This window comes from Chiloscyllium plagiosum, unplaced genomic scaffold, assembly GCF_037043375.1.
Source record: "Chiloscyllium plagiosum isolate Xiang-an unplaced genomic scaffold, Cpla_swu_hap1 HiC_scaffold_50, whole genome shotgun sequence".
In the NCBI taxonomy this organism is placed as follows: Eukaryota; Metazoa; Chordata; class Chondrichthyes; order Orectolobiformes; family Hemiscylliidae; genus Chiloscyllium; species Chiloscyllium plagiosum.
In genome coordinates, this window is record NW_028270188.1 from 50,004,644 (window position 1) to 50,027,792 (window position 23,149).

The 23,149-nt window shown below is 52.3% G+C and overlaps 1 protein-coding gene across 2 annotated transcripts in view; it reads right to left on the reverse strand.

Moving 5' to 3' along the window:
• Window positions 1–23,149, reverse strand: part of LOC122547983 (small conductance calcium-activated potassium channel protein 3-like) — a 153,249-nt gene that overhangs the window by 20,150 nt on the left and 109,950 nt on the right. The window contains exons 4-6 of one of the 2 annotated variants that reach the window (XM_087985049.1): window positions 20,038–20,148; window positions 6,983–7,110; window positions 5,270–5,339 (exon numbers count right to left, since the gene is read on the reverse strand). In XM_087985049.1, coding sequence (XP_087841175.1) covers window positions 5,270–5,339; window positions 6,983–7,110; window positions 20,038–20,148 — 309 coding nt within the window. The remainder of the gene's footprint in view (window positions 1–5,269; window positions 5,340–6,982; window positions 7,111–20,037; window positions 20,149–23,149) is intronic. The other variant, XM_087985050.1, reaches the window with a different exon arrangement.

Consider the following 23,149-nt stretch of genomic DNA (forward strand, 5'->3'; position numbering starts at 1 on the left):
TGTCTCACTCTACCACTGGCACTCCATGTGTGTCTCACTCTACCACTGACACTCCATGCGTATCTCACTACCACTGACACTCCATGTGTGTCTTACTCTACCACTGGCACTCCATGTGTGTCTCACTCTACCATTGCCCTCCATGCGTGTCTCACTCTACCACTGACACTCCATGTGTGTCTCACTCTACCACTGGCACTCCATGCGTGTCTTACTCTACCACTGGCACTCCATGTGTGTCTTACTCTACCACTGGCACCGCCATGCATGTCTTACTCTACCACTGGCACTCCATGTGTGTCTTACTTTACCACTGGCACCACCATGCATGTCTCACTCTACCACTGGCACTCCATGTGTGTCTTACTTTACCACTGGCACCTCATGTGTGTCTCACTCTACCACTCACACTCCATGTGTATCTCACTCTACCACTGACACTCCATGCGTGTCTCACTCTACCACTGGCACTCCATGTGTGTCTCACTCTACCACTGTCACTCCATGCGTGTCTTACTCTACCACTGGCACTCCATGTGTGTCTTACTCTACCACTGGCACTCCATGTGTGTCTCACTCTACCACTGGCACTCCATGTGTGTCTCACTCTACCACTGACACTCCATGTGTGTCTCACTCTACCACTGGCACTCCATGTGTGTCTCACTCTACCATTGCCCTCCATGCGTGTCTCACTCTACCACTGGCACCCCCATGCATGTCTTACTCTACCACTGGCACTCCATGTGTGTCTTACTTTACCACTGGCACTCCATGTGTGTTTCACTCTACCATTGCCCTCCATGTGTGTCTCACTCTACCACTGGCACTCCATGCGTATCTCACTCTACCACTGACACTCCATGCGTATCTCACTCTACCACTGACACTCCATGCGTGTCTCACTCTACCACTGGCACTCCATGTGTGTCTCACTCTACCACTCACACTCCATGCATGTCTCACTCTACCACTGACACTCCATGCGTGTCTCACTCTACCACTGGCACTCCATGTGTGTCTCACTCTACCACTCACACTCCATGCGTGTCTCACTCTACCACTGACACTCCATGTGTGTCTCACTCTACCACTGGCACTCCATGTGTGTCTCACTCTACCACTGTCACTCCATGCGTGTCTTACTCTACCACTGGCACTCCATGTGTGTCTTACTCTACCACTGGCACTCCATGTGTGTCTCACTCTACCATTGCCCTCCATGCGTGTCTCACTCTACCACTGTCACTCCATGTGTGTCTTACTCTACCACTGGCACTCCATGTGTGTCTCACTCTACCATTGCCCTCCATGCGTGTCTCACTCTACCACTGTCACTCCATGTGTGTCTTACTCTACCACTGGCACTCCATGTGTGTCTCACTCTACCATTGCCCTCCACGCGTGTCTCACTCTACCACTGGCACCCCCATGCATGTCTTACTCTACCACTGACACTCCATGCGTGTCTCACTCTACCACTGGCACTCCATGCGTGTCTCACTCTACCACTGTCACTCCATGCGTGTCTTACTTTACCACTGGCACTCCATGTGTGTCTCACTCTACCACTGACACTCCATGTGTGTCTCACTCTACCACTGTCACTCCATGCGTGTCTTACTCTACCACTGACACTCCATGTGTGTCTTACTCTACCACTGGCACTCCATGTGTGTCTCACTCTACCATTGCCCTCCATTCGTGTCTCACTCTACCACTGACACTCCATGCGTGTCTCACTCTACCACTGGCACTCCATGTGTGTCTCACTCTACCACTGTCACTCCATGCGTGTCTTACTCTACCACTGGCACTCCATGTGTGTCTTACTCTACCACTGGCACTCCATGTGTGTCTCAGTCTACCATTGCCCTCCATGCGTGTCTCACTCTACCACTGGCACCCCCATGCATGTCTTACTCTACCACTGGCACTCCATGCGTGTCTTACTCTACCACTGGCACTCCATGTGTGTCTCACTCTACCACTGGCACTTCATGCATGTCTCACTCTATCACTGGCACTCCATGTGTGTCCTACTCTACCACTGGCACTACATGCGTGTCTCACTCTACCACTGGCACTCCATGCGTGTCTCACTCTACCACCGGCACTCCATGTGTGTCTCACACTACCACTGACACGCCATGTCTGTACCACTGTACCAATGGACCCCCCCATGCATGCCTCACTCTACCACTGACCTCCATGCTTGTCTCACTCGACCACTGGCACCCCCATGCATGTCTCACTCTATCACTGGTGTCCCCATACTGGTCTCACTCCACCATCGGCCCTGTTTGTATCCCACTCTCCAGTTGGTTCTCTGTGTGTGATTGACTCTCTCATCAGCCCTCTGTGGCATGTTTCACTTTACTATCAGCCCGTGTGTAACTCAGTTTATCGTCGCATTTCCACCTCCTCAAATTATTCATCTCAGTCGACTAATTGCCCTCAATGTGTGTCTCAACCCCCAACCTTACTGGGTTTTCTTGAGTGGGGCTTAAACCTTGTGACACACAGCTGAAAAATGTGTTGCTGGAAATGTGCAGCAGGTCAGGCAGCATCCAAAGAGCAGGAGAATCGATGTTTCGGGCATAAGCCCTTCTTCAGGAATGAGGAGGGTGTGCCAAGCAGGCTAAGATAAAAGGTAGGGTGGAGGGAGGGGCATTGGGAATGCAATAGGTGGAAGGAGGTTAAGGTGAGAGTGATAGGCTGGAGAGGGGGTGGGGGCGGAGAGGTCGGGAAGAAGATTGCAGGTCAAGAAGGCGGTGCTGAGTCCGACGGTTGGGACTGAGATAAGGTGGGGGGAGGGGAAATGAGAAAGCTGGAGAAATCTGCATTCATCCCTTGTGGTTGGAGGGTTCCCAGGCAGAAGATGAGGTGCTCTTCCTCCAGGCGTCGTGTTGCCATAGTCTGGCGATGGAGGAGGCCAAGGACCTGCATGTCCTTGGCAGAGTGGAAGGGGGAGTTAAAGTGTTCAGCCATGGGGCGTTTGGGTTGGTTGGTGCGAGTGTCCCAGAGGTGTCCTCTGAAACGTTCCGCAAGTAGAGGCGGTCTGTCTCCCCAATGTAGAGGAGGCCACATCGGGTGCAGCGGATGCAGTAAATGATGTGTGTGGAGGTGCAGGTGAATTTGTGGCGGATATGGAAGGATCCCTTGGGGCCTTGGAGGGAAGTGAGGGGGGAGGTGTGGGCGCAAGTTTTGCATTTCTTGCGGTTGCAGGGGAAGGTGCCAGGAGTGGAGGTTGGGTTGGTGGGGGGTGTGGAACTAACAGGGAGTCGCGGAGGGAGTGGTCTTTCCGGAACGCTGATAGGGGAGGGTGGGAAATATATCCCTGAGGGTGGGGTCCGTTTGGAGGTGGTGGAAATGACGAAGGATGATACGATGTATCTGGAGGTTGGTGGGGTGGTAGGTGAGGACCAATGGGGTTCTGTCCTGGTGGCGATTGGAGGGGCGGGGTTCAAGGGCGGAGGAGCGGGAAGTGGAGGAGATGCGGTGGAGAGCATCGTCGATCACGTCTGGGGGGAAATTGTGGTCTTTGAAGAAGGAGGCCATCTGGGTTGTTCGGTAGTGGAATTGGTCCTCCTGGGAGCAGATGCAGCGGAGGTGAAGGAATTGGGAATATGGGATGGCGTTTTTACAGGGGGCAGGGTGGGAGGAGGTGTAGTCTAGGTAGAGGTCGGTTTATAGTAAACGTCCGTGTTGAGTCGGTCGCCTGAGATAGAAATGGAGAGGTCTAGGAAAGGGAGGGAGGAGTCTGAGATGGTCCAGGTAAATTTGAGGTCGGGGTGGAAGGTGTTAGTAAAGTGGATGAACTGTTCAACCTCCTCGTGGGAGCACGAGGCAGCGCCGATACAGTCATCGATGTAGCGGAGGAAAAGGTGGGGTGTGGTGTCAGTGTAGCTGCGGAAGCTGGACTGTTCCACATATCCTACGAAGAGGCAGGCATAGCTGGGGCCCATGCGGGTGCCCATGGCTACTCCTTTGGTTTGGAGGAAGTGGGAGGATTGGAATGAGAAGTTGTTCAGAGTGAGGACCAGTTCAGTCAGTCGAAGGAGGGTGTCGGTGGAAGGGTACTGGTTGGTTCGGCGGGAAAGGAAGAAGCGGAGGGCTTTGAGGCCTTCGTGATGGCGGATGGAGGTGTATAGGGACACACAGCCAAGAATGCTGCCCACTGACCTACAAGCCTGGGTTAGTAAAGTTCCCTGAAATACTCCGCCTCAAAAGGATAAGAACACAAAAGACACCAGCTGTACCTAACAGGAATTAAACCCTGAAGGGAAGACCAGATTTACTGGTGCTACTAGCTTTACTTCTGCCAACATTTAAGCTATTTCTCATTCAGGGATGTTCTTACACACCCTCTGAAGCAGGTGAGATTTGAACCCAGGCTGCCTGGCTCTCAGAGGTGGGGACATGAGCACTGTGCCTCAACAGCCCTCCTGTTAGTATTTCACTCAAAACATCATGTCATACGTTTTGAGTAGAGGTGTATAGTTTGCCACTCCTGGTGTTAAAGGATTTCTAATTGAATTCAATAAAGATCTGCAATTGGATTAAAATGCTGCTTGTACCATAGCCACAATCGGGGAGGGGTGGGAAACAGAGGTGAAAGAAAATGACAGGCCGGTAAATGAAATGAAATGGAACAGCAGGTGGGATTAAACAAGCACAAGCAGAGACATTCTTGCCACATGGATATAATCCTCTAATAATTTAAAGCATGTTCTTAACTCCCGTATAATGCCACAATGCAGGTTCAGAATAATCCCCTCATTATGCCTGTATCCGAATCGCCTGACAGCGTTAAGTTGCTGGTGATTTTTGTCTCAACCGTGTTTCTATGCCTGCAGTGCCTGTTATTCATCTGTCTAAAAGGTACGACCCCCAATCACACCACAAGCCTGGCTGCAGCCCCGAGGGCCCTCTTCACTTGTAAGGGCAGACAGCTATTAACTATCAGCAATCAATCCTCAAATCCATACTCAGCCGATGCACGGTTTGGTGGAGGGAAGGGAAGGAGTGGTTGGCATTCACTGGATTTACCCTAGGCTAAACTCACAGGCACTTGTGGTCAGCTGTCTCAGCGCATACCAGGAATGGAACCTGGCATCTTACTTCTCTGAATGGCTCAGTACTTTAATTACCAACAAGGCACAGAGACAGCAACGGAAAATTATAATAGAGTGATTAAAGATGGGGCTGAAGGATAGTGAGCCATCCTGCCCTCCTCAGAAGTTTGAATTTTTCCCGTTGGTATTACCTTTGAGAGGTCAACCAGAGTATTGGCCTGGTCATTGAGTTTCCTCTGCTCCATCTTCACATTGCGAAGCCTGTGGAATAACCAGAAAAATACAGATCCTCACAATGGCTGAATACAAAACGCGACCACTCTCACTAAAACCTTGTGTCTCTACCAAACAATTATCTTTGGAAAGGACAGGGTATAGAATACCAAACAGTGATAAAAGAAGAAACAGTGAATGGATGGAGGCCACTCAGCCCTTTCATTCTGCTCTACAAAATGATTTCATACACTGGCTCTATGGACTTTCACACCCTTACCCAGCAAAGACCTACTGACCTCAGTCACACCAGTCAATTGATCCCCAATATCTACAGCCTCCTGTGAAAGACAATTCCCAATTTCCAGTGTGCTTTGTAAGGAACATCACAAGGAACAATATCTTTGAACATTCCAACACTGAATTCCTGAATTCTTCCACAAAAGGATGCAGTTTCCCTTAATTATTTTAAATACTTCGATAAAATCACTCCTAAATTTCTATACTCCATGGAATACAAGCCATCATTGTTCCCATGATTTATCTCTGCTGATGAATCTTCCATGCATTTGCCCCATGACCAATACACTACTCAAAGTTCAACAATATTGCGCAGGATTGTGGCAGTACTGTCAGCCCAGCTTGCAGCTCCTCCCCTACAGCATCGTGACTAAGATAGGTAACTTTCTGGGTGTCAGTATGCCACCTACCACTCAATGGTGCTGTGTGGCCAACCTACTTTTCAACCAATTATAACAAGCATTTTATCACAGTGCCTGAACAGCAATACACTAACGTATATCTCTGCCTCTCCAAAGACACAGACTCCTGCTGAGTCAAGACAGTGAATGTTTTACATAGGTAACATCACAGCTAAGTCAGATCCTGTCCTCATCCAACACACGCTCGCTAGCAACAGTAACTGGCTAGCAACCAGAAAAAGGAACTGTAACCACCCAAACCACTCAATTAGATTTCAGTCTGTACTTCACTCCCGGTAGCAATTACTCTATATATAAACCCCTTCATCAGATTCAAGCCCGTAACCTATTCCCAGGTATCTGTTATTATATATACTGCTTGAACCCCTCAATTTGATTCCAGTCTGTAGCTCACTCCTGGATAACTATTATTCTATATATAATCACCTGAACCCTTCAATTAGATTTCAGTCTGCAATTTACTCCCAGGTATCTGCTATTCTATATATAACCCAACTCTACCAACACCTCGAATAGATTCTAGTCTGTAACTCACTCCCAGTATCTGTTATTCTATATATAAACCAACCCGAGCCCCTCGATTAGAATCCAGTCTCTTACTCACACTTGGGTATCTGTTATTCTAAACATAAACCCTCCCAAACTCCTTGATTAGATTCCAGAGTGTAACTCACTCCTGGGTTTTCTTTTAATTCTGTGTACATAAAGCCCCATAATCCCTCGATTAGATTCTGGTCTGCAACTCACTCCTGGGTATCTGTTATTCTATATATAAACCACCCTGACCCCTCGATTAGATTCCAGTCTGTAACTCAATCCCAGATATCCGTTATTCTATATATAAGCCCCACCTCCGAACCCCTCAATTAGATTGCAGCCTGTGACTCACTCCCAGGTATTGCCTATGGTCCTGTTTACTGGTCCTCTGAGTGCAGGATCTTGATGTCACAGCCCTTCCTATGAACTCACTGATGGATAGCCTGCAGGAACTTCCTCTGGTGCTTCCTCACTTTCGCGTGGTCGATCTTTTTGAGCAGTTTTGTGTGTTTGTAGATCAGCCAGGTCTCCCGTAAAACATTGGCTGCTGCATTTTTTATCTGGTGAGGTAGAAGAATAGCAGGTTAGAGAATGGCAGAGCAAGCAATTGAAAGTCATATCATCCAGACCCTTTCAAATAGGATGGTCTCAATATTACTCAATCATTACTGGGACCCCTCTCAAAGATTAGATTACATTACATTACATTACATTACAGTGTGGAAACAGGCCCTTTGGCCCAACAAGTCCACACCGACCCGCCGAAGCGCAACCCACCCATACCCCTACATTTTACCCCTATACCTAACACTACGGGCAATTTTAGCATGGCCAATTCACCTGACCTGCACATCTTTGGACTCTGGGAGGAAACCGGAGCACCCGGAGGAAACCCACGCAGACACGGGGAGAACGTGCAAACTCCACACAGTCAGTCGCCTGAGGCGGGAGTTGAACCCGGGTCTCTGGCGCTGTGAGGCAGCAGTGCTAACCACTGTGCCACCGTGCCACCCAGTTCATTTGGGCCCTTGTCAAAGAGCGAGGCTCACCACAAGTTACTTTTATCAGAGAATGGCTAAAGACTGTAACATACTCAAAATGGGAATCTTAGCATTAGTAATTCTTTATTGGGGCGATTCTCTCCATAAGGGCCCTTTCATCAAAGATGTGTACCCAATGGGATCTCTCCAAAGGGAGGGGTCTTATAATCAGGATCCCTTTATAAGGGAGTGTCTCACCATCAGAAACCTCATTCTCAGAGGGAGTAATACCCTCAGAGATCCCATTATCAGAGAGAATCTTACAATTTGGATCCATTTAAAGGTGGAATATGCACCACTAAGACCCCTTCACCAGAATGAGTCTCACTATTGGGAACCTCTTTATCAGAGGAAGTAACACCATCAGGACCATTTTAGCTGAGGAAGTCTCACCAACAGGTTATCGTTATCAGAGGGACACTCACCAACAGGGTATCTTTATCACAGGGACCCTCACCAACAGGGTATCTTTATCAGAGGGACCCTCACCAACTGGGTATCTTTATAATAGGGACCCTCACCAACAGGGTATCGTTATCAGAGGGACACTCACCAACAGGGTATCTTTATCACAGGGACCCTCACCAACAGGGTATCTTTATCAGAGGGACCCTCACCAACTGGGTATCTTTATAATAGGGACCCTCACCAACAGGGTATCTTTATCAGAAGGACCCTCACCAACAGGGTATCTTTATCAGAGGGACACTCACCAACAGGGTATCGTTATCAGAGGGACCTTCACCAACAGGGTATCTTTATCAGAGGGACCCTCACCTACAGGGTATCTTTATCAGAGGGACCCTCACCAATAGGGTATCGTTATCAGAGGGACCCTCACCAATAGGGTATCTTTATCAGAGGGACACTCACCAACAGGGTATCTTTATCAGAGGGACCTTCACCAACAGGGTATCTTTATCAGAGGGACCCTCACCTACAGGGTATCTTTATCAGAGGGACACTCACCAACAGGGTATCGTTATCAGAGGGACCCTCACCAATAGGGTATCTTTATCAGAGGGACACTCACCAACAGGGTATCTTTATCAGAGGGACCTTCACCAACAGGGTATCTTTATCAGAGGGACCCTCACCAACAGGGTATCTTTATCAGAGGGACCCTCACCTACAGGGTATCTTTATCAGAGGGACCCTCACCTACAGGGTATCGTTATCAGAGGGACCTTCACCAACAGGGTATCGTTATCAGAGGGACCCTCACCAATAGGGTATCGTTATCAGAGGGACCCTCACCTACAGGGTATCTTTATCAGAGGGACACTCACCTACAGGGTATCTTTATCAGAGGGACACTCACCAACAGGGTATCGTTATCAGAGGGACCCTCACCAATAGGGTATCTTTATCAGAGGGACACTCACCAACAGGGTATCTTTATCAGAGGGACCCTCACCTACAGGGTATCTTTATCAGAGGGAACCTCACCAACTGGGTATCTTTATAATAGGGACCCTCACCAACAGGGTATCTTTATCAGAGGGACCCTCACCAACAGGGTATCTTTATCAGAGGGACACTCACCAACAGGGTATCTTTTTCAGAGGGACCCTCACCTACAGGGTATCTTTATCAGAGGGACCCTCACCTACAGGGTATCTTTATCAGAGGGACCCTCACCTACAGGGTATCTTTATCAGAGGGACACTCACCAACAGGGTATCGTTATCAGAGGGACCCTCACCAACAGGGTATCTTTATCAGAGGGACACTCACCCACAGGGTATCTTTATCAGAGGGACACTCACCAACAGGGTATCTTTATCAGAGGGACCCTCACCAATAGGGTATCTTTATCAGAGGGACACTCACCCACAGGGGTACAGGTCCGCAGTATCAGAGGCAATCCCAGCATTGAAATACCCTTATTGGAGCTTTTTACTCCATTGGACACTTTTAAGAAGAAGTGTGAACATCCATGAGTACCACTTTATCAAAGACAGTGGCACCCAATCAAAGATACTCTCACTGATGTAACCCTTAATATGTTTAATGTGTTTAAATCCTACTCGATTAGGACATAATCAACATTTTCACCACAATGCAGCCACATTGTCGGCGGGTCAGTGCTGTGGGTGCGCTTCATTGTCAGAGGGTGAGTGCTGAGGGAGCGAGCACAGTTGGACGGTCAGTACTGAGGAAGTGTACACAGTCAGAGGGTCAATGCTGACAGAGCAAACACTGTCGGAAGGTCAGTGCTGAGAGAGCGCCGCCCTGTCGGAGGGTCAGTGCTGTGTGAGTGGGCAGTATCGGAGGGTCAGCACTGAGGGAGTGCTGCACTGTCAGATGGTCAGTACTGTGGGAGAGCCACACTGCCTCAGGATCAGTGCTGAGGGAGCACCGCACTGTTGGAGTGTCGGTCCTCAGACAGCACCGCACTGTCGGATGGTCAGTGCTGAGGGAGTGCCGCACTGTCGGATGGTCAATGCTGAGGGAGTGCCGCACTGTCGGATGGTCAGTGCTGAGGGAGTGCCGCACTGTCGGATGGTCAGTGCTGAGGGAGTGCTGCACTGTCGGATGGTCAGCGCTGAGGGAGCACTGCACTATTGGAGGGTCAGTGCTGAGGGAGCACCGCACTGTCAGAAGGTCAGTGGTGAGGGAGCGCCGCACTGTTGGAGGGTCAGTGCTGAGAGAGCACCGCACTGTCGGAGAGTCAGTACTGAGGGAGTGCCGCACTGTCGGATGGTCAGTGCAGAGGGAGTGTCGCACTGTCGGATGGTCAGCGCTGAGGGAGCACTGCACTGTCGGATGGTCAGTGCTGAGGGAGCGCCGCACTGTTGGAGGGTCAGTGCTGAGGGAGCGGGCACTGTCGGAGAGTCAGTACTGAGGGAGTGCCACACTGTCGGATGGTCAGTGCAGAGGGAGTGTCGCACTGTCGGATGGTCAGTGCTGAGGGAGCGCCGCACTATTGGAGGGTCAGTGCTGAGGGAGCACTGCACTGTCGGAGAGTCAGTGCTGAGGGAGTGCCACACTGTCAGAAGGTCAGTGCTGAGGGAGTGCCGCACTGTCGGATGGTCAGTGCTGAGGGAGTGCCGCACTGTCGGATGGTCAGCGCTGAGGGAGCACTGCACTATTGGAGGGTCAGTACTGAGGGAGCACCGCACTGTCAGAAGGTCAGTGCTGAGGGAGCGCCGCACTGTTGGAGGGTCAGTGCTGAGAGAGCACCGCACTGTCGGAGAGTCAGTGCTGAGGGAGTGTCGCACTGTCGGATGGTCAGCGCTGAGGGAGCACTGCACTGTCGGATGGTCAGTGCTGAGGGAGCACCGCACTATTGGAGGGTCAGTGCTGAGGGAGCACTGCACTGTCGGAAGGTCAGTGCTGAGGGAGCGCCGCACTGTTGGAGGGTCAGTGCTGAGGGCGCACCGCACTGTCGGAGAGTCAGTGCTGAGGGAGTGCCGCACTGTCGGAAGGTCAGTGCTGAGGGAGCGCCGCACTGTTGGACGGTCAGTACTGAGAGAGCACCGCACTGTCGGAGAGTCAGTGCTGAGGGAGTGCCGCACTGTCAGAAGGTCAGTGCTGAGGGAGCACCACACTGTTGGAGGGTCAGTGCCGATAGAGCACCGCACTGTCGGAGGGTCAGTGCTGAGGGAGTGGACACTGTTGGAAGGTCAGTGCTGAGGGAGTGGGCTCTGTTGGAGGTTCAATGCTGAGGGAGTGCCGCACTGTCAGATGGTCAGCGCTGAGGGAGCACCGCACTGTTGGTGGGTCGGTCTTCAGACAGCACCGCACTGAGATGGTCAGTGCTGAGGGAGAGCCACATTGGTAAAGGGTCAGTGCTGAGGGAGTGCCGCACTGTCGGAGGGTCAAGTGCTGAGGGAGCGCCGCACTGTAGGATGGTCAGTGTGAGGGAGTGCCGCACTATTGGAGGGTCAGTGCTGAGGGAGCAGGCACTGTCAGAGGGCCAGTGCTGAGGGAGTGGGCACTGTCGGAGGGTCAGTGCTGAGGGAGCAGGCACTGTCAGAGGGCCAGTGCTGAGGGAGTGGGCACTGTCGGAGGGTCAGTGCTGATGGAGTGGGCACTTTCGGAGGGTCAGTGCTGGGGGAGTGCCGCACTGTCGGAGGGTCAGTGCTGAGGGAGTGCCGCACTGTCGGAGGGTCAGTGCTGAGGGAGTGGGCACTGTCGGAGGGTCAGTGCTGAGGGAGTGCCGCACTGTCGGAGGATCAGTGCTGAGGGAGTGGGCACGGTCAGAGGGTCAGTGCTGAGGGAGTGCCGCACTGTCGGATGGTCAGTGCTGAGGGAGTGCCGCACTGTCGGAGGGTCACTGCTGAGGGAGTGCCGCACTGTTGGAGGGTCAGTGCTGAGGGAGTGCCGCACTGTCGGAGGATCAGTGCTGAGGGAGTGGGCACTGTCGGAGGGTCAGTGCTGAGGGAGTGCCGCAGTATTGGAGGATCAGTGCTGAGGGAGTGGGCACGGTCGGAGGGTCAGTGCTGAGGGAGTGCCGCACTGTCGGAGGGTCAGTGCTGAGGGAGCACCGCACTGTCGGAGGGTCAGTGCTGAGGGAGCACCGCACTGTCGGAGGGTCAGTGCTGAGGGAGTGCCGCACTGTCGGAGGGTCAGTGCTGAGGGAGTGCCGCACTATCGGAGGATCAGTGCTGAGGGAGTGGGCACGGTCGGAGGGTCAGTGCTGAGGGAGCACCGCACTGTCGGAGGGTCAGTGCTGAGGGAGCACCGCACTGTCGGAGGGTCAGTGCTGAGGGAGTGCCGCACTGTCGGAGGGTCAGTGCTGAGGGAGTGCCGCACTATCGGAGGATCAGTGCTGAGGGAGTGGGCACGGTCGGAGGGTCAGTGCTGAGGGAGCACCGCACTGTCGGAGGGTCAGTGCTGAGGGAGTGGGCACGGTCGGAGGGTCAGTGCTGAGGGAGTGGGCACTGTCGGAGGGTCAGCGCTGAGGGAGTGCCGCACTGTCGGAGGGTCAGTGCTGAGGGAGCACCGCACTGTCGGAGGGTCTGTGCTGAGGGAGCACCGCACTGTCGGAGGGTCTGTGCTGAGGGAGTGGGCACTGTCGGAGGGTCAGTGCTGAGGGAGTGGGCACGGTCGGAGGGTCAGTGCTGAGGGAGTGGGCACTGTCGGAGGATCAGTGCTGAGGGAGTGGGCACGGTCGGAGGGTCAGTGCTGAGGGAGTGGGCACTGTCGGAGGATCAGTGCTGAGGGAGCACCGCACTGTCGGAGGGTCAGTGCTGAGGGAGTGGGCACTGTCGGAGGATCAGTGCTGAGGGAGCACCGCACTGTCGTAGGGTCAGTGCTGAGGGAGTGGGCACGGTCGGAGGGTCTGTGCTGAGGGAGTGCCGCACTGTTGGAGGGTCAGTGCTGAGGGAGCACCGCACTGTCGGAGGGTCAGTGCTGAGGGAGTGGGCACGGTCGGAGGGTCTGTGCTGAGGGAGCGCCGCACTGTCGGAGGGTCAGTGCTGAGGGAGTGCCGCACTGTCGGAGGGTCAGTGCTGAGGGAGTGCCGCACTGTCGGAGGGTCAGTGCTGAGGGAGTGCCGCACTGTCGGAGGGTCAGTGCTGAGGGAGTGCCGCACTGTCGGAGGGTCAGTGCTGAGGGAGTGCCGCACTGTCGGAGGGTCAGTGCTGAGGGAGTGCCGCACTGTCGGAGGGTCAGTGCTGAGGGAGTGGGCACTGTCGGAGGGTCAGTGCTGAGGGAGTGGGCACTGTCGGAGGGTCAGTGCTGAGGGAGTGGGCACTGTCGGAGGGTCTGTGCTGAGGGAGTGCCGCACTGTCGGAGGGTCAGTGCTGAGGGAGTGGGCACTGTCGGAGGGTCAGTGCTGAGGGAGTGGGCACTGTCGGAGGGTCTGTGCTGAGGGAGTGCCGCACTGTTGGAGGGTCAGTGCTGAGGGAGCACCGCACTGTCGGAGGGTCAGTGCTGAGGGAGTGGGCACGGTCGGAGGGTCTGTGCTGAGGGAGTGCCGCACTGTCGGAGGGTCAGTGCTGAGGGAGTGCCGCACTGTCGGAGGGTCAGTGCTGAGGGAGTGGGCACTGTCGGAGGGTCAGTGCTGAGGGAGTGCCGCACTGTCGGAGGGTCAGTGCTGAGGGAGCACCGCACTGTCGGAGGGTCAGTGCTGAGGGAGTGCCGCACTGTCGGAGGGTCAGTGCTGAGGGAGTGCCGCACTATCGGAGGATCAGTGCTGAGGGAGTGCCGCACTGTCGGAGGGTCAGTGCTGAGGGAGCACCGCACTGTCGGAGGGTCAGTGCTGAGGGAGTGCCGCACTGTCGGAGGGTCAGTGCTGAGGGAGTGCCGCACTATCGGAGGATCAGTGCTGAGGGAGTGCCGCACTGTCGGAGGGTCAGTGCTGAGGGAGTGGGCACGGTCGGAGGGTCAGTGCTGAGGGAGTGCCGCACTGTCGGAGGGTCAGTGCTGAGGGAGCACCGCACTGTCCGAGGGTCAGTGCTGAGGGAGCACCGCACTGTCGGAGGGTCAGTGCTGAGGGAGCACCACACTGTCGGAGGGTCAGTGCTGAGGGAGCACCGCACTGTCGGAGGGTCAGTGCTGAGGGAGCACCGCACTGTCGGAGGGTCAGTGCTGAGGGAGTGCCGCACTGTCGGAGGGTCAGCGCTGAGGGAGTGCCGCACTGTCGGAGGGTCAGTGCTGAGGGAGCACCGCACTGTCGGAGGGTCTGTGCTGAGGGAGCACCGCACTGTCGGAGGGTCTGTGCTGAGGGAGTGGGCACTGTCGGAGGGTCAGTGCTGAGGGAGTGGGCACGGTCGGAGGGTCAGTGCTGAGGGAGTGGGCACTGTCGGAGGATCAGTGCTGAGGGAGTGGGCACGGTCGGAGGATCAGTGCTGAGGGAGCACCGCACTGTCGGAGGGTCAGTGCTGAGGGAGTGGGCACGGTCGGAGGGTCTGTGCTGAGGGAGTGCCGCACTGTTGGAGGGTCAGTGCTGAGGGAGCACCGCACTGTCGGAGGGTCAGTGCTGAGGGAGTGCCGCACTGTCGGAGGGTCAGTGCTGAGGGAGTGCCGCACTGTCGGAGGGTCAGTGCTGAGGGAGTGCCGCACTGTCGGAGGGTCAGTGCTGAGGGAGTGCCGCACTGTCGGAGGGTCAGTGCTGAGGGAGTGCCGCACTGTCGGAGGGTCAGTGCTGAGGGAGTGGGCACTGTCGGAGGGTCAGTGCTGAGGGAGTGGGCACTGTCGGAGGGTCAGTGCTGAGGGAGTGGGCACTGTCGGAGGGTCTGTGCTGAGGGAGTGGGCACTGTCGGAGGGTCAGTGCTGAGGGAGCGCCGCACTGTCGGAGTGTCAGTGCTGAGGGAGTGGGCACTGTCGGAGGGTCAGTGCTGAGGGAGTGGGCACTGTCGGAGGGTCAGTGCTGAGGGAGTGCCGCACTGTCGGAGGGTCAGTGCTGAGGGAGTGGGCACTGTCGGAGGGTCAGTGCTGAGGGAGTGCCGCACTGTCGGAGGGTCAGTGCTGAGGGAGCACCGCACTGTCGGAGGGTCAGTGCTGAGGGAGCACCGCACTGTCGGAGGGTCAGTGCTGAGGGAGTGCCGCACTGTCGGAGGGTCAGTGCTGAGGGAGTGCCGCACTATCGGAGGATCAGTGCTGAGGGAGTGCCGCACTGTCGGAGGGTCAGTGCTGAGGGAGTGGGCACGGTCGGAGGGTCAGTGCTGAGGGAGTGCCGCACTGTCGGAGGGTCAGTGCTGAGGGAGCACCGCACTGTCCGAGGGTCAGTGCTGAGGGAGCACCGCACTGTCGGAGGGTCAGTGCTGAGGGAGCACCACACTGTCGGAGGGTCAGTGCTGAGGGAGCACCGCACTGTCGGAGGGTCAGTGCTGAGGGAGCACCGCACTGTCGGAGGGTCAGTGCTGAGGGAGCGCCGCACTGTCGGAGGGTCAGTGCTGAGGGAGTGCCGCACTGTCGGAGGGTCAGTGCTGAGGGAGTGCCGCACTGTCGGAGGGTCAGTGCTGAGGGAGCGCCGCACTGTCGGAGGGTCAGTGCTGAGGGAGTGCCGCACTGTCGGAGGGTCAGTGCTGAGGGAGTGCCGCACTGTCGGAGGGTCAGTGCTGAGGGAGTGCCGCACTGTCGGAGGGTCAGTGCTGAGGGAGTGCCGCACTGTCGGAGAGTCAGTGCTGAGGGAGTGCCGCACTGTCGGAGGGTCAGTGCTGAGGGAGTGCCGCACTGTCGGAGGGTCAGTGCTGAGGGAGCACCACACTGTCGGAGGGTCAGTGCTGAGGGAGCACCACACTGTCGGAGGGTCAGTGCTGAGGGAGCACCACACTGTCGGAGGGTCAGTGCTGAGGGAGCACCACACTGTCGGAGGGTCAGTGCTGAGGGAGTGCCGCACTGTCGGAGGGTCAGTGCTGAGGGAGCACCACACTGTCGGAGGGTCAGTGCTGAGGCAGCACCACACTGTAGGAGGGTCAGTGCTGAGGGAGTGCCGCACTGTCGGAGGGTCAGTGCTGAGGGAGCACCACACTGTGGGAGGGTCAGTGCTGAGGGAGCACCACACTGTCGGAGGGTCAGTGCTGAGGGAGCGCCGCACTGTCGGAGGGTCAGTGCTGAGGGAGCACCACACTGTCGGAGGGTCAGTGCTGAGGGAGCACCACACTGTCGGAGGGTCAGTGCTGAGGGAGCGCCGCACTGTCGGAGGGTCAGTGCTGAGGGAGCACCGCACTGTCGGAGGGTCAGTGCTGAGGGAGAACCGCACTGTAGGAGGGTCAGTGCTGAGGGAGCACCGCACTGTCGGAGGGTCAGTGCTGAGGGAGCACCACACTGTCGGAGGGTCAGTGCTGAGGGAGTGCCGCACTGTCGGAGGGTCTGTGCTGAGGGAGCACCGCACTGTCGGAGGGTCAGTGGTGAGGGAGTGGGCACGGTCGGAGGGTCAGTGCTGAGGGAGCACCGCACTGTTGTGAGTTGGGTCTACGTTTGTCCAGTATTGTTAGTGCAAGTTATTTTGCAGCGCACACAGTGGTTCCTGTATTTCTTTTATTCCTACAGTGGCAACCCATCAAAAGTGAAGTGCTTTGGGGCATTGTGAGGTAGTCAATGGTGCTATATAAATGCAATTTTGTCTTAATTTTTGCTTCTTTTAAAAAAGATGGCTGGCAAAGTGAAAACAGAGGCTTACAGGTGGGCCTTAAGCCTAATGTGGCTGAGCAATAGTGTGTGTATGACATGATATAATTCCTGAGCCCACTGTGACCATTTGACTTTGATGACGCACCTCAGAAACTCCAAGGAACAAGTGAATGAACTAGTGAGATCTTGCTACCCCTGTTTTACAACCCCACCACCACCACCATGTCCTCCCTGTCCAGCCCAACAGGATTAACACACAGCTGATTTAGACAGGTATGGAAAACTACAGCACTGCTGCAAACATGTCAGCGTGACCTTGTGTCAGACACCCCCACACTCTGGCAGCTAGCAGACATCCTGTTTTGACAGCAGTAAGGCAGCTCAAGGGCAGGAGAAGTAATCCTCTCATTGTCACATATTCAATCCGATAACTGGCCAATCCTCCGAGATGTTTCACATGTCCTTTTCGGAGAAGGACCATCATCCAGACACAGTGAAGGTTTTGTTGAGTTAGACTGCTCCTGATTCCTAAACAAATTGTAGAACATGTAAAAGAAGAGGTAAGATGGGACTTTGCCTGTGATGCCCTCTGTGGTCAAACTGCCTGCCAAAGCTCACTGGCCAGAATCATGCAGGACGAACAAGCACTTGGGGAGGTGTCCAAGGGGACTAGCAAAAGTTAGCAAATAATGATTAAAAGCCATATCTTAAATATATAAAAAGGAGGACCTTAAATCAGTATGGAGATGCTGAGTTATTTTTCAGGGCATCACTGGCTGGGTCAGCATTTCTTGAATCGCTGCAGTCCTTGGGATATAGGTACACGGGAAGAGAGGTAGTTCTAGGAGTTTGAACCATCAACAATGAAGGAACAGCAAAGTATTTCCAAGTCAGGATGGTGAGTGGCTCAGTGGGGAACTTGCAGGGGGTGGTGTTCCCATTTATCTGCTGCCATTGTTCTTCGAGGTGGTGGTAGTGGATACTTGTGGATGTGGAGCCAACCAGCTGGGCTGTTATGTCCTGGACAGTGCCAAGCATCTTGAGTGTTGTTGAAGCTGCATCCATCCAAGCAAGCAGGGAGTATTCCATCACCCTCCTGATTTATGCCTTGTTACTGGTAGTCATAGTCATAGAGTCATACAGCACAGAAACAGACCCTTCGGTCCAACTCGTCCATGCCAACCAGATATCCCAACCCAATCTAGTCTCACTTGCCAGCACCCGGCCCATATTCCTCCAAATCCTTCCTATTCGTATACTCATCCACATGCCTTATAAATGTTGCAATTGTACTAGCCTCTGACAGCCCATTCCACACACGCACCACCTCTGCATGAAAAAGTTGCCCCTTAGGTTTCCTTTATATCTTTGCCCTCTCACCCTAAACCTTTGCCCTCTAATTCTGGACTCCCCCAACCGAGGAAAAAAACCTTGTCTATTTACCCTATCCATGCTCCTCATGATTTTATAAACCTCTATAAGGTCACCGCCCTCAGCCTCCGATGCTCCAGGGAAACAGCCCCAACCTATTCAACCTCTCCCTATACTTGAACCCCTCCAACCCTGGGAACATCCATATAAATCTTTTCTGAATCTTTTCAAGTTTCACAACATCCTTGCAATAGGAAGGAGACCAGAATTGCATGCAATATTCCAAAAGTGGCCTAACCAATGTCCTGTACAGCCGCAACATGATCTCCCAACTCCTGTACTCAATTCTCTGACCAATAAAGGAAAGCATACCAAACGCCTTCTTCACTATCCTATCTACCTGCAACTCCACTTTCAAGGAGCTATGAACCTGCACTCTAAGGTTTCTTTGTTCAGCAACACTCCCTAGGACCTTACCATTAAGTTTGTAAATCCTGCTCAGATTTGCTTTCCCAAAGTGCAGCACCTCGCATTTATCTAAATTAAACTCCATCTGCCACTCCTCAGCCCATTGACCCATCTGATCAAGATCCCGGATCCTGGGGATTTATCCACTTTTATGCATTTCAGGACATCCAGACTTCCTCCTGTGTAATATGGACATTTTTCAAGATGTCACTATCTAATTCCCTATATTCTACATCTTCCATGTCCTTTTCCACAGTAAATACTGATGCAAAATACTGGTTTAGTATCTCCCCCATCTCCTGCAGCTCCACACAAAGGCCGCCTTGCTGATCTTTGAGGGGTCCTATTCTCTCCCTAGTTACCCTTTTGTCCTTAATGCATTTGTACAAACCCTTTGGATTCTCCTTAACTATATTTGCCAAAGCTATCTCATGTCCCCTTTTTGCCCTCCTGGTTTCCTTCTTAAGTATAATCCTACTGCCTTTATACTCTTCTAAGGATTCACTCGATCTATCCTGTCCATACCTGACATATGCTTCCTTCTTTTTCTAAACCAAACCCTCAATTTCTTTAGTCATCCAGCATTCCCTATACCTACCAGTCTTTCCTTTCACCCTGACAGGAATATACTCTCTCTGGACTCTCGTTATCTCATGTCCCATTTTCCAGTTTTCCCTTTACCTGCGAACATCTGCCCCCATCAGCTTTTGAATGTCCTTGCCTAATGCCATCAAAATTGGCCTTTTTCCAATTTTTAGATCTGGTCTATCCTTTTCCATTGCTATTTTAAATAGAATTATGGTCGCTGGCCCCAAAGTCCTCCCCCACTGACACCTCAGTCACCTGCCCTGCCTTGTTTCCCAAGAGTAGGTCAAGTTTTGCACCTTCTCTAGTAGGTACACCCACATACTGAATCAGAAAATTGTCTTGTACATGCTTAACAAATTCCTCTCCATCTAAACCCTGAATACTATGGCAGTCTCAGTCTGTGCTTGGGAACTTAAAATCCCCTACCATAACCACCCTATTTTTCTTACAGATAACTGAGATCTCCTTACCAGTTTGTTTCTCAATTTCCCACTAACTATTAAGGGGTTTATAATACAATCCCAATAAGGTGATCATCCCTTATTTCTCAGTTCTTCTCAACTAACTTTCCTGGATCTATTTTCGGGAATATCCTCCCTCAGCACAGCTGAAATGCTATCCCTTATCAAAAACGCTACTCCCCCTCCTCTTTTGCCTCCCTTTCTGTTCTTCCTGTAGGATTTGTATCCTGGAACATTAAGCTGCCAGTCCCAGGAATTAGGAAGTCAGAAGGTGAGTTACTCACCACAGAATTCACAGCCTTTGATGTGCTCTTGTCGCCACAATGTTCTTGAAACTTTGAAACTCAGAATGGCATGAGGAATAACAACCAATACTCTGACCTCACTGGCAGAAAAATTTCCAACAATTCACTAACTTGCTGGTCCATTTGGCAATCCAGTCCAGGAGTTTGATTTCCACAGCAATTCACCGCAGTACCTGTGTATACTGATGAATGACAACCATTCACAGAGGCTAATGAAGCCTGCTTACCCGCTTGGTGAGCTGTGTATCCATCATGAAGTTATGGACGTGTTTCTCAGCTTTGGTTAGTTCTAGTTTCCTAGCAACGACAGCTACCACCAGTGCTGTACATCCTGCACCCTTGGGGAGAGGGGTGGGGGGTGGGGAAGGGATGAGAGAGTGAGACGCAGGCAAACACAAAGAGAGGAGGGAAAAAAAGAGAAGATATAAAAGAGAAAGGAATACAGAGAGGCAAAACAAACAGTGACAAATGGATAATGATTGACAAACCCAAATCAACGTTAAGAGACAGTGATACAACAGACAAAAAGAGTATGCAAGTGCAAGAGGGAGACAGAGAGACAGAAAGAGAGAGAGAGACAGCAAACAGAAAAATAGAGAGAGAAAAAATAAACAGACAAAAAGGGAGGGGGACACAGCAGACAAAAGGAGAGAGGCAGCAGACAAAAAAAAGCAAATAGAAAGAGGGGGAGAGGGAGTAGATCAAAAAAGAGAGACAACAGATAGAAAGACGGAGAGAGGGAGTCACACAGACAGCAGACGAGAAAGGTGAGAGAACAGATAGAGAGATGGCAGACAGAGAGACCAGGTGGGGGGACAGAGATGCAGGCAGAGACAGAAGGAGTGTGACAGAGTGAAAGAGAGAACAAAAAAAGCAATGAAGATATAATCATATACACAGATGAACAAATGAGTGGTGGCACAAGCAGAGAGGGTGTCAAATAGACAGAAAGGGAGAAAGTCAGAGACAGATAGGTAGTTAGTGGGAGAGAAAGAGAAACAGAGAACCACATGTGCAGACAGGCAGAGGGTATCAAATGGGTGGAGAGGGAGTAGGAAGAAAGAGTCCGAGAAAAAAAAAGGAAGACAGAGATTGAAAAGCCACAGGTAGAATTAAGGTGAGGAGGGGCCAAGTGATACACAAAAGGGAAAACAGAGTAATGATTCAAAGGCAATAAAAAAGGAGTGTGAGACAGAGAAATTGGGGAAAATAGAACAGAGCATGAGGCATGGGGAAAAAAGAAGGGACCCAGAAAAAGGGAGGAAGAAAGAAACAAAAATTATTTTTGAACAAGATGTTTCTTCTCAAAAGTAAACAAGCTGTTTTCCTGGAGAGTAAACACTGATGTAAAACAGGACAAGCATCAGGGATAAGACAAAATCTCCACTGCCCCTCTAACAGGTTCCCAATCAGAGTCCAAATTCACATTTACACACACACACACACACCCAACCAGGGTATCTGTGATAATGATTTGACAATCTGTGAAGGACAGGAAGGGAGCAGTGAAAGAGTAAAAGAGAAAGGTGATTGTGACAGAAACACAGACAGAGAATGGAGAGAGAAATAAACTAACAGACATAGAAAGAGGGAGAGAAAAAAACATGCATATGAATGGAAGGAGACAAATTCCATTGGAGAGGAGAGGGAGTGAAAGATTTGTTGGAAAAAAGGAGGAACAGAAAGAAAGTAAAGGGGAGGAAGAAAGTCAGGCAGACAGATGAGGAAGAGAAAAAGAGAGACAGTTTGAAAGAGCAAGAGGGAATAAACAGCCAGTGTGAATGAAGAGAGAAAAAGGCAAAGAAAGGTGCAGGAGAATCAGAATATAACAGGAAGGAAAGAGAGGAGAGAGCAAGGAGGAAAGAGACAGAGAGAAACCAGAGGACAAGAGTATAACAGGGAAAGAGAGCAAGAAAGAAAGGAGTAGCAAATGTCTCTGAACTTGTTGCCTGCTGTCTCACCCAGTGATGGGTAACTGATGGGAAGAACCAAAGAAGGGAAGGAACAAAAATAAATTTAAAATATATAGACAGGTTAAGTTCTCCGAACAGGATTATAAACTGCTGAATGTGTCCAAACAATCCGTCACTGTAGCCTCACTGCCAGTCCCTGAGGGGCCCACTGTCAGCCAAGCAGTGAGTACGACAGTATTAATCTTTGATAATTCACTGACAGATTGTATGAGATTTTCAATAACAGGTTCTAAATCATTCAGATAATTCCCTTGTTGACACCCGTCTGCATTAACTCAGATCTCAACACAACTCACGGATTGAACTCAGGCATCATGAGGATCACATGACTGGAAGAATAATTCTATGAATGTGTTTCTTTCACATGGAGAATAACAGAGTGAAGAGCTGGATAGTGAGTGTGAGACTGTATCCCAGTGACAGTAAATGTGTGTGGAACTGTACCCCAGTGATTATCAGTGAGTGTGGAACGATAACCCAGTGAGTCATTGTGTGTGTGGGATTTGTATCCCAGTGAGAGTCAGAGTGTGTGGGAGCCATATCCGAGTGAGAATCAGTGAGTGTGGGATCCTCACCTGAGTGAGAGTCAGTATATGAGGGAACCATATCCCAGTAAGACTCAGAGTCTGGGGGAGCCATATCCCAGTGAGTCAGTGAGAGTGGAATATTTACCCTCGTGAGAGTCAGTATGTAGGAACCACAGTGAGGGTCCGTGTGTGTATGGGACCTGTACCCCAGTGAGACTCAGTGTGTGTGAGACCCCATGAGTCAGTGTGTTTGTGGGACCTGTACCCCATTGAGAGTCAGTGTGTGAGTGGGACCCTGTACCCCATTGAGAGTCAGTGTGTGTGTGGGACCCCATACCCCAGTGAGAGTCAGTGTGTGAGTGGGACCCTGTACCCCATTGAGAGTCAGTGTGAATGTGGGAACCCATACCCCAGTGAGAGTCAGTGTGTGTGTGGGACCCTGTACCCCAGTGAGAGTCAGTGTGTGTGTGGGACCCCGTACCCCAGTGAGAGTCAGTGTGTGTGTGGGACCCTGTACCCCAGTGAGAGTCAGTGTGAATGTGGGAACCGTACCCCAGTGAGAGTCAGTGTGTGTATGGGACCCCGTACCCCAGTGAGAGTCAGTGTGTGTGTGGGATGCCGTACCCCAGTGAAAGTCAGTTTGTGTGTGGGACCCTGTACCCCAGTGAGAGTCAGTGTGTGTGTGGGACCCCGTACCCCAGTGAGAGTCAGTGTGAATGTGGGAACCGTACCCCAGTGAGAGTCAGTGTGTGTATGGGACCCCGTACACCAGTGAGAGTCAGTGTGAATGTGGGATGCCGTACCCCAGTGAAAGTCAGTTTGTGTTTGGGACCCTGTAC